This window comes from Asparagus officinalis, chromosome 6 (genome assembly GCF_001876935.1).
Source record: "Asparagus officinalis chromosome 6, Aspof.V1, whole genome shotgun sequence".
Taxonomy (NCBI): domain Eukaryota; kingdom Viridiplantae; phylum Streptophyta; class Magnoliopsida; order Asparagales; family Asparagaceae; genus Asparagus; species Asparagus officinalis.
In genome coordinates, this window is record NC_033799.1 from 25017204 (window position 1) to 25029791 (window position 12588).

The window sequence follows — 12588 nt, forward strand, 5'->3', positions numbered from 1 at the left end:
TTGTATTTGAGCCTTAATTATGAGATCACATTATAATACACAAGGACACCGAGAGAAGTGGTTGGGAGAGACAGAGTCAATTCCAAGAGGAGTAGCGTCGGTAGTAAAGCCTAGAGAGAGATGGTAAATCCGAGCACTTGAGGAAGGTAACACGGGCTAGGCCAACACTTAGAGGGTGTATTATGTGATTACTATTGTGTGAGTTGTATAAGTTTTCGGTGAGCTAGAAAACCGATTGTGTGGCTTGTAAACGTTTTCGATGAACGTTAAAATCCAGTTGTGATAGTATAGATTCTCCTCGAGAGTGGGGAGCAGAGATGTAGATCGGGAGTTACTGAACTCCGTGATCATATTGTGTGTTTGTGTTTTGCCTTGGCGTATCATTTGTGCTCATTGTTTATTCTATTCTATATCGCGTTTGTCTCATGTTTATATCACCCTTGTTTTAATTACATATCCTTGCATATAATTTGTTAAATATCATACTTGCTAGGATATTAGTTAATTAGTTTTAAATTGGTATTAAATCAGATTAGATTAGCATATTACCCTATTCACCCCCCTTAGGGTAATTTCAGCGATGTGCCTCTATCCTAATCATAGTTGTCATACTCCCATATCACTGAATGACTTGATCATTTCCATATCATCATTCCTACAAATGACGTTGTTCATTGATATTAGCCTACCATGTGATGTGCCTCTATCCCGATCACAATCGTCATATTCCTATGTCACTGAACGACTTGATCATTTCCACACTGTCATTCCTACAAATGACGTTGTTCATTGATATTGACCTACCATGCAATGTGCTCTATCCCTATCACAGTCGTCATACTTCCATGTCACTGAACGACTTGATCATTCCATTCTATCATCCTTACAAATGACACTGTCCATTGATAGTGGCCTACCATGTGATGTGACGCTACTCTAATCGCAGTCGTTATACTTTCATGTCACTGAACGACTTGATTACTTTCGCGATATCATTCCCTCAACATGCCTATCTCCCCCCTTGTTTCTAATTAGTGACCTATCATGTGATGAGTCACATACCCCAACATGCTTACCATGCGATGAGCCTTGCTTTCAAAATATCAGGTTGATGTGTTACACTGAACGACATAGCTAAACTCGATTACGACTTAACCGTTGTAATCATGTTCAAACGCTTAATCCAACACCTTGAATGACTAAGGATAGAAGATAAATCTTAGCATTGAGCCTAAGGAAAACTCCTTGACAACTTACCATGCTAAGGGTAAAAGCATGGCAAGTCCAACTCAAACGGTAGTTGGTAAAGACAAATCAAGTCTATTGATAGCTGAGGGTTTACTAAAAATCTTAGGTGGCAATCATGAGCAGCGTCTGAAGAGTTCAACTTTGCCAGAATGGCCAAGTTTGCTGGAAGGCTCCCCCTCTCATCTGGATGATAATCATTTTGCAGGTCTTAATATTCAAAGTATTTCAGACCCCATGCAATCCAATTTGGGTCTAAAAACTTTAAAGGGGGTTGTGTAGGAAAATAAAATTGTTTTTATCCCTAACAGAGAAATTCAGAAGTTTACCTGCAAGAATATTACCAAAAATAGTAAAAAAAGACAAAAATGCTGATATCTCTCAAACCAGATGGAATTTGGCAAAACAAACGGTAGCAAACAAAACTTTAGTTGGTTTGGTCGGCCCTGTCTCGTCGAGATAGTCAATTTTTATATATAATTCATCTAATTTTGACTTATGTTTTGAAAGTTATGACTTGTTATTCACAACAAGTTATGTTTTGAAGTCCGCCTGAAGACTTAAGTTCGCCTAAAGGCTGAACTTCGTGTGAAAGCTAAACTTCGCCTGAAAGCTGAAGTTCGACTATAAAGGAATGAAGTTTTCCTAATAAACAAAGTCCGTCTGTAAGACTATACTTCGCCTGAACACTGGACTTCGCATGACCGTTTGAAGCTCGCTTGCACGAGCGAAGCTCGCCTGCATGAGTCAATCTCGCCTGAACGCTTGAAGCTCGCCTGCTTTGCTCGCCAACCTCGCCTGCAAGCTCATCTAAAAGCTCGCCGGAATGGTCAAGCTCACCTTCATGAGCCAAGCTCATCTGAATGCTTGAAGCTCGCGTGCTTATCTCGCCAAGCTCGCCTGCAAGCTCGCCAACCTCGCCAACCTTGCCAACCTCACCTGTAAGCTTGACAGGCTTGCTAACTTCACCTACAAAAGCTTGCCAGGCTTGCCAACCTCGCCTGTAAGCTCACCAAAGCTCGCCTGAGCGGTTAAAAACCACTTACTTGAATTGTGAGAGTGGTTACGCCCACTTCCCACATTCTAAGGAATTGGTTATGATCTTTCTCAGCTATAAATAGCCATATTCGGCTACAAGAAAGGGGGAGGCCATTGACACGAGGCGTTAGAGAGAGCATTAATCTCCTTGGTGCATTCGCCCTTCATCTTCGAGCTTGGGCATTCAAAACTCCAATAGAGCTTCTACCACGCGACAAAACTTATTTATAGTCTTGTTCGAATCCTCAGGAGAAGAGAACCGAACTTTGAGATCTTGTATACTCGGCCTACAAGCAATCAAGTACTTGTTCGACCTTCAAACTCATCAAACCAAACTTCTACTACGCGCTGAAGTTTGTTTGCAACCTCGTTCTAATCGTCAAAGGGAATCAAACTCTACATGAGCATCGAGGGAAGCATCTTATCGCTATCAAGAACCCACGTTAACAAAGAGAGATCGAATCAATTCTCTCTGCTTCTGTATAAAAGTGATTTTGATTTATAATAAACAATTCAATTAATATAAATTTTGAGATCTCATTTTACATCATACACTGCCCACGCACCTTCTACCACACTCTCAATCACTTTTGAAAAATGCGGAGAACTTATCTTCCATGCCGAAGTGACTTCACCTCCAGTTACCAGCCGACACCTGTAAAGCGAGGGATGACTCAGCCTGCCAGCGTGCCTTCTGTCATATTCTCAATCACTTCCCTAAAAATGCAAAGAGATTATCTCCCATGCCAAAGTGACTTCTCACCTAATCACCAGTCGACACCTGCCAAGCAAAGGGTTGACTCAACATCCAACCCACATCTTGCCACCGCCCTCCTGTGCATAACAAAATAGGTCCAACCTACCCATCCGCTCCTGGATATATACAGGTATGACCCTAACTAAAAAAAGTGGGGGCTTTCAAGAGCTTGGGCAATCTAACCCCTCAGGACCACATGAGTTCTCTCCTTGACATTCCCCTTCCCCACTTAAGTTTCACTAACTTGACCGTCGGAGGAACCACGGGGGAATCGGTCCCTGCCTTCTCACAGGTTCTTTTTGTCTGTGCAGCATGAACTTCAACCTCCAATTCAAGAACCATGCATAAAGTCGAAGAAGAAGGCGACTCCTTCATCAATCTCCTCTATCTCATCCCAGAGAGGACTCAAGTGGAACCGATCCCGCCCCGGATCCTCACCTATCCTCTTTCAGATACGATTGACTGTTTGATCCTAGCCATCAACATGAGGGTCATCTCCACGTATTCAAAATCAAAATGCGAGGGCCACCCCCGTGTTTCAAAGAAGAAACGTGAGCCTCACATTGAAAATGAAAAACTTATTAAAACAAGTTTTAGGGTTTTTACCACTAATAAGCGGGAAGGCAGCGGCGGTGCCGCCAGTGGTCGAGGCCCTGGGGTCAGCCACGGACGACGACATGCTCGAAGAGGCCCCAGTGGCCTTCTTGGATCGAGATGAACTCTTGGAAGGAGTCATGAGTTTTGTCATCACCGGTGGTTAATAGAAGTCCCCGGAGATTAAACGAGTTTGCTCGTTGAAGAAAAGAGCCAATTTGAATCTCATTTGACACTTGGGATCTATTTACAAACAGCCAGGCTATTAGAATTTGCACGAGATTCTAAGCAAGAATCCTGCCCAAATGCGACCTTCACATTCATTAATTCAGTTCGACTTCAGCATCAGAAACACGAGGGTCACCCCCATGTTTCAAAAATAAATGCGAGGGTCACCCCCGCGTTTCAAAAAACAAATGCGTTGGTCACCCCGCATTTCAAAAAACAAACGCGAGGGTCATCCTCGCGTTTCAAAGGCAAAACGCATTGGTCACCCCTGCATTTCAAAAACAAAATGCGTAGTTCACACCCTCGCGTTCCAAAGATCAAATGCAACTCTCGCATTTGTAAAAGCAGAACACAGATCTTGTATGGCAAATCTTTGTAACCAAGTTCATGGTGCCTTCGAGACAGATGCAGTGAGCAACTCCTTTATGATAAGGAATCAACAATACACTGTTTCAAGATCAAACTAAATCGAGATCTAAAGTATTTCAAAATTTCATTCCAGTCAACCGTGAACTTTTAAAAACTTTGGAGGGGGTTCTGTAGACTGTCTAAAAATTACTGCAGATAACTGATCCTTACAAAGCACTGATGATAAAAGTTATAACCTGACGACTTTCACAAAAACAGACGAGAGTTACAAATTAATGACTCTCACATTTCCAAGAACCAAATATAAGGATTATAAGCTAACGATCATTGCAAAATTCAAAAAAAAAAGATTATAATTGACGATCTCTTTAAGGCCAAATGTGAGGGTCTACCCTCATGTTCCTAATTTCAAATGTGAGGATCCACCCTCGCATTCCAAACTCTAAACACGTGGGGTCACCCCACATTTCAAAAGCCAAACGCGAGAGTCCACCCTTGCGTATTGAGGCTAGAAGGAAGACATCACGTTTGATCGTTTTAAATTACTTGAACGGTTATCCATTTAATGGGGCGATTAAGCCCCCATTATGGAGCAAATTAAGGATTCAGTTACACCCCTTAAACCCTATAAATAGTTTTACAACTAAAAAGGGGGTTGGAGCTTTTTGGATCGTTTGGGTTAGCTTTTTAGATCACCTTGAGTTAGCTATCTTTGAGATCGGCTATTAAAGAGGAAAGCCATTGGCTTATTTCAGTAAAAAGGAGTGAAATTCCTTTCTGAAATTAACTCTCTTGTAGAGTTCTAAACTCGACCAGAGTTTTAAACTTGCTTTGCAAGTTCGTTCAAGACGTTAAGCCAAGAAGTAAAGAAAAAATTCCATGAAGCCAACTGTTCGGATCGTCAACGGGATACAAGAATCAAACTCACATCGCTACCAAGAAGAACCCAGTATTAAACAAATGGAATGATCTTTGTTGATTCTTCTCTCTTTTGTAAATCAGAAAACCGATAAGAAAATTGTAATTCTTTTTCTAAGTCAGTTAGAAAGAGATTACTTTGAGAGATTGTATTTATTTTTTTCTAAGTCAGTTAGGGAGATTAATACTAATTGATTTCTCAATTTTCTTACAATTTTTCCTGCAAACAAATCTATATACAAATAGCATGGAAAAAGAGAAAAATCATGTAAAAATGAATATAATAATTAATAATTATTTCAAAATTATATGCATAATAATTCTAGATAATATTTTGGTTCAAAATATTTCAAGTACATAGGTTTGGCATATGGTTGAGCATTAAGACGGAAAGTGCGTACTTATGCAAAAAGTTAAAACTAATGTAAGGAACTTCTTTTTTTCAGAATTTGTGTCTTATGATTGAAGATAGTATCAATTAATTTTCTTTCACAACTATTCTCTTTGTTACATGAACATTTTCATTCAATATATGTATGAAATTCTCATCTATTACAGGCTCTTCTTCATACCTACTTGAAGCCAGAACTCATCGAGAGATTTCAATGCAAGCATATTCATATAAAGATTAGGAGATAATTTTTTATTTTCCCCAAAGATATAATTTCATAAGACTTTTGGATTGATTACTTTTGTTCTTTAGCACAAGTAGTTACAAGTAGGACTTGACAAAAATCTCATCTAATGAACTATCGTTCCACTGAAAAGTCTTTTTGGTCACCCAAAATATATCTTAATATTCTTTCGATGGTTTAAATTGTAAATCCAAGTATATTTGAATTTTATATAACCATATAATATTTGGGGTTTTTCTCATATCAATCTCTTGAATCTATCGTATTTGGAAATTAGTCCCACCAATCATTGAAATTACTATTAGATCCCCAATTCAAAGCAATATATATAATATCATATGATAATAAATTATTGCAACATGTTATTATTACCAACACACACACACACACACACATATATATATATATGTGTGTGTGTGTGTGTGTATGTATGTAATATTTATGTAATAAGTATTACAAATATAGATGTTATATAAATAATATTATAATATATTAAAAAATAAAATATTATAACATTTATATAATATGTATTACAAATATAATACTTTTTAGGGTACTTCATGTTAATTCCTTATGCAAACAGTGCAATGCATGAAACTTTGTATTATAATGTTGTTGTATCCATAATATCTTTACAAATTCTCATATGAAGAACCAATGTATACAAGTAAAGAATTATAGTAAATAACCAAACAATCAAACCCTATGAAACCATATGGGAATTAGATTAGATTAAGTATAGAAGTCATCGAAATTTAACAGGATAAAAGAGGTGATCAAAAGTTTGACATCCCAATTTCCTTTTATAAGTAGTATAGATAATGTAGGATGCCGCGTGTTAGAAAAGCTATGATATTGGTGTTATTTAAAAATTTTTATGTTTTTATGAGTCCATGCTGATGAATTCATATGTTTTATTAATTTCTTATTAATGCAACAAATAAACACATATGATGCACAACGTTTTATTAAAAGAAATAGTAATTGTACTTGTAGAAATAATTTGGTATTTGTTTACTGATAAGAAACTTTGTGGGTTTTTTTGCTACAAAATCATTTCCTTAGTCAACTATCTAAGTTCTAGTGAGATGAAAAATGGAAAAAAGATTACTGTTTAGTAGAAAACTGCCAATGAAATCAAAGTCATTTCTATTAAGTAACACTCTGCTAATATCGTGTATATTCCACAAAACAAACAACCTACATCAAATCAATAATAATTTTTTAACACTCGTAGCAGTAGTAGCATCCATAGGTAGAGCAGCAACCTCTAGCTCTGTATCTTCGCACCGTAAAACCTATAAAGAATATCATCGTCATCAGTCGTAAATCTTACAGAGTCGAGCATTGATGGCACACTGGTGCGTGATAGTCCTAACAATCCCATTGCAGTAGAGGTTGAGATGCGACTCACTGGTGACAATGAGGAAGATGATATCACAAAAGCACGATCAACATTACAACATCATCTTTTAGCAGTAGACAAAGTGTACACTATCCTTGATGTTCATCGATATGCAGGGCGAGCAAAACTCGGCTTTGTTGAAGGAATGTCGTGCAAGCTATAGAGAGGCACAAACGCCAGCTTTTACAAGAAAAAAGAAACGGTTTGGAGTTTCACTTTTCAAAGTAGAGAGATTTTTAAGATGGATAGTAAGGAATGAGGTAAGCATCTATGGATTAATAGGTTTGACAGCTGTAAGAGACGAAGAGGCATTATTAATGATGAAGAGTCTAAATATGCTTCTCAAAAGATCTCTTTTATGATTAACGCTATACTATACGTGAATATATGTAGGCATGAGACTCAAAAAGGCACATGTTGTTACTTCATGTTATAAAAAGACATAAGCTAAGTTAATATTCATTAATGCTAAATTAAATGTTATATAAATACATATGTCATAAGCTTCTGAAACTTTTGATGGATGCCACCGAGTTTCATTAATAAGGATAATATTCTTTTATATCGAATATATTTTAATATTTCAATAGTGGTAGTATATTATAATTATACAATAATATATAATAATGTTATCTTAATATGTAACATATCTTTTAGATAAAGTTAATACCTATAATATTATATCTACATAACATTTATGTCTATTTTCTATAGTATTATGCTGCAAATTATATTTTATCTATGCATATACATCTATTATAAGAATGGATTAGTATTGGATTAGATTATTAGATTTTACTCTAGTAAAAAAAATAACATTCATAAATATTAATTATTAAAATTAATTAAATATTATATTTTAATAGTAATTTTTTAGTGAAAACAATGAAAGTTTTAAATTTGATATTTAATGACATATGAGGGCCTTTTGGTAATTATGAATGAAACTTGAAGGACATATTGGGAAATTTTATTTTAAAATAACATTAGATTAGTTAGTGAATTAGAGATAATTGGTATAATTAAGAAATATTAAAAATTAAGAGGGCAAAAGGTGAATTTAAAGTTTTAACACCACCAATCCTCTTTTATATGTAGTATAGATATAGATATAGATATAGATGAATGTCCATCCAACTTTTTAACCATTTGATGGACTAGCAAATCAAGATCAGAATCAACCTCCAATCTATGACACCTGAAATAATTAGAATATCTATCTTGCTCGGGCTCCACTTAGGCCCGATCAGGATCGAATTGGGGCATATAACCCTTAATCTGACCTACTTTCTTTTACTCAAACTCAAGTCATTTGTCACTTCATGAGAAGTGAAAAAAAAACTTTATAGCATTTTGATATTCTAGAGTATTATTTTAATAATTTGATATGAAAACTTTTTTAAATTTACTTTAAGGGGCTGTTTGTTTGCCTAAAAAAAAGGGAAGTCAAAGAATAGGAAACATATTTCTAAGAAAAATTGTTTTGAGATTGTTTAGTTGGCTAAAAAAAGAAGAAAATCAAAGAATGAGAGATGAGTTGACACATTATTATTGGATGATGTGGGTGATTTTTTAAGAAAATTTGTTTTGAGATTGTTTGGTTGTCTAAAAAAATAAGAAAATAAATTATAAGAAACATATTTCCTGTAATAGGTTCTTTTCTTGTGTTTGGTTCATTCATAAAAATAAGAAAACAGATGAGATGAGATGAGTTGTAATTATATTATTGGATGATGTGTCGATTTCCTAGATTTTTTGGAGGAAATTAGTGGAAATAAAATGTTAATGAGATGAGATGAGTTGTCACCATATTATTGGATGATGTGAGTGATTTTTAAAGATGAGATGTAATGAAGATGAGATGAGTTGGATAATGTGACTCATTTCTTGTGTTTGGTTTATTTTTAAGAGATGATATGAGAGGAGTTGTGGGATAAAAATAATATTTTATTGGATGTTGCGATGAGTTTTAGGGATGGAAATGGATAAAAATAACATTTTATTGATTTCCATGTATCCTTTTCATTTTCTTGATTTTTACGAAACCAACCAAACGGCCCCTAATTTGATAACTTGATACCAAAACTCTAACTTGGTTCCTTATTTTCCCTAAATGCAAAAAATTAAGATTTAGTAAGAACTTTAACTAATTTGCACTTCGAGGTATCAAGTCAAAACAGAACTTTAAACGCGCCAATGTTAGAAGTAAGTGAAACTTTGGGTAGTAAAGTGCAAATAACCCGAAAAAAAACCAACTTAGAAGTGAAGCTCAACAAGGGGGCGAACTCATCTGGGTCCAAATGAAGAAGAAGGTTGCAAGCTACAAAGCTTTTGTTCTTGGGCAAGATGAAGGGTCAGAGAGAAAGTATTTGTCCAAATTTCTGGCTTATAATATTTATCTGAGCTAAGATGTTCAGTCTTTATTTGTCCAAATTTCTGGCTTATATTATTTATTTGAGCTAATATGTTCATTCTTTATGAAGAAAGTGTTTGTTGGGTACCCTTTGTTCTCTTTGATGGAGGGGGGTGTCCTTGAGGAAGAGCTTGAAGTGGATCCAAGGATGTTGCCTATGGGAAAATGGTGAATTTTCTTGAAGAGGTAAAATCATTTGCTTAATTTCAGTCTTGCCTATGGGAAAATGGTGAATTTTCTTGAAGAGGTAAAATCATTTGCTTAATTTCAGTCTTTGATACCTATCTTAGCTAAGATTTTCATCCTTTATGAAGAATTGTTTGATGGATTTCATACCCTTATAGGGTTTTCCCACCTAAATGTGACAAATTGGTTAGGATCAAAATTGTGCTCTTTCTCTATAGAGACGTTAATTGACTAAAGAGTATATTGTTAATTGCTAATTCACTTTTTGAAGAGGAGGCTTCAATATCGAGGCTTAATATGTACCTCATCAAGGGATCAATATAAGGTATCCTTACTACAGGTAAGATTTTCAATCTTTATGCAGAACTATTGATCAGTTTCATGGCTACAATTAAGTGGGGTTTTGTTTCCAAAATGTATCAATTAGGGCCAATGCATGCTACATATGACTCCAATCTTTACTTTCTCAATTGCTTCTTGGGTTGAACATGTGTAAAGCAAAATAGATTGGAATTTTGTGTTTTGGGTTTTCTCTGATTTGCTCTATAGCCAATTGGCCATGTAGATAGGCGTAAATTTCAATAATTTTGTAACTTTTTATTGTTCAATTTCGTTCTATGTAGCTTTCCACACTGGTCATTGAATATTATAGTTTGATATGAGCAAAAAGAATTAAGTTTATAATTTTGTTTCTCATTGTTTGTGTCCTGTTGACCAGGGAAATCAGAGAATTGGTGTGACAAAGTTCACTCTTTGATACTTAACATGATAACACTAGCAATTGTGGACTGAACTTTTATGTTTCTTTAGTATTAGACAGTGATTGACAATGGATGCATATATTTCATTACTAATTATTTTCCCAATGCAAATGCCTTTTTTTTAGCTCTGATGAAACCGATAGATGTGTGAAGCTCCAAGTAACTTTATAAGTCAATCATATAGCTTATGCCTATAGATTGTTGTTGAAACCCAGAACAAGCATATACAAAACAGAAACTTGAACAATTGGACCAAATCAGGACCTTAAGGATTGACTTCGGCCAAGTTTTGAAGGATTATAGGATGTAATAAATTAGATTCAATGTTCTTTTGGCTGAGCAGTAGAAGAATTTATAACGATCCAAATCATTTAAGATTGACTGTAATAAACTAGTAACCTGCAGGTGTAATTTTTCTGTTATTTATTAAGACTTAAATCATTATCCTAACCTCACACTAGCAAGTAATGATACCCTGTGATCAAAATTTTAGTGAATTTCTTATGATAGTACTGTATGAATATTTTTGGACCATTTTCAATGTACATGATCCACGGGATAGTTTCTCATTTCTCACACAAGAAAAATGTATATACATTATCGACATGTTCATTTATTTACAATAGGTGTGATGCAAATAGTACACTACGTATATTTGCATCACCACCAGTTTATATCATCAACCACAAGCGCATTAGAAGAAGCCTGTGTGAGATGAAACCAGTCTATATCATCAACCACAAATGCCTTAGAAGAAGCCTGTGTGAGATGGAACTCTATTTGTAACCTCTGATGCAATGCTGTATTGGGATTTCCAGTTCCTTTCTCTTCCAACTCTAACTCCTCCCTTAACGGTATAGCTGCAAGAAATCTCTTTATGAACTCTCTACAACACTCTTTTCCTGTGCAAATTAGTTCATCTTCTTCACCTTTCTCCGATACTCTATACATCTCCGTAAAATCATCAAACTTTAGCATATAAGCCTTTGTGCAGCCTTCGAACAATCTCTCCCCCAGTGTATCGATAATATAAAAACTATCAGTCTCCACCTTTAGCACGAAGAAATGATCGTTCCAACTTATGATATAAATCCTTGGCTCTCCTCCTATATCACTTGTTATCTCGTTCCATATATCATCAAAAGACATGGCCCCACATAACGACTCAAAGCTCTCTGGCTGAAAGAACCCGACAAATGATTTCTCCGATAATACTGATATATCCCTGATGTTTGCTTCTAGGATTGTATCGAGATCAAAATGTTTGTTATGAAAGCGATTTATGTATGATGTATTATTACAGAGTTTTTGCCACTCTACTGATCCCTCTTTGATCAGATTATCGAATTCGAGCCTGTTTGGGACATAATCTTGTTTTGAGAGGAGTGCGTCGGCTATCACAGCGACAAGGGCAGTGCAGGCACTTTCTCCACCTGCACTCTCATCGCGCTGATCGATGGAGGCAAAGAAGGTTTTGGATTTGAGCTTCGTTTGCCCATCTCTGCTGATGATTTCTTTGCTCACCCAGGTATCATTTGGTTCTACTGTTTCTTTGCTCTGCTAAAAGGAAAAGGATAAATTTTCAAAAAATAATCGATTCTTAAAGTAAGATAAAGACAAATTTCACAAAACCAATATGAACATTTGGGTGTTTTGCATAAAACTACCATGTATGTTTCGAACTGCAGAAAAATATCATGTATGTTTCAAGCTTTTTCTATTGGAGAAAACTACCATGTATGTTTCAAACTGCAGAAAAAAATATCATAAACCATTAGAAAGTATTATTAACAGCATTAATGTCTTGAATTAAATGTCTAAACTACAGGTTTTTAACATTCATGAAGAGGGAGAGAGCAATATAAATCGTATGTATAATACAGAAAGGTAAAATTGTGCAAAACTTGGTGGCGTGTGAGGCATGTGAGAAATTACCCATCATTGTACATGGTAGTTTAGTGAAAAAAAACTTCAAGTTAATTTTCTTTAATAAAAAATCTTATGCTAAACTTCTGAAGTTCGTGGTAGTTCTGTGAAAG

At 35.5% G+C, this 12588-nt stretch overlaps 1 protein-coding gene across 1 annotated transcript in view; it reads right to left on the reverse strand.

Annotated features, from left to right (window-relative positions):
* Positions 11119-12588, reverse strand: part of LOC109845925 — a 3967-nt gene continuing 2497 nt past the window's right edge. Inside the window, exon 5 of the mRNA XM_020415163.1 lies at positions 11119-12109. Coding sequence (XP_020270752.1) covers positions 11210-12109 — 900 coding nt within the window. The 3' untranslated portion in view covers positions 11119-11209. The remainder of the gene's footprint in view (positions 12110-12588) is intronic.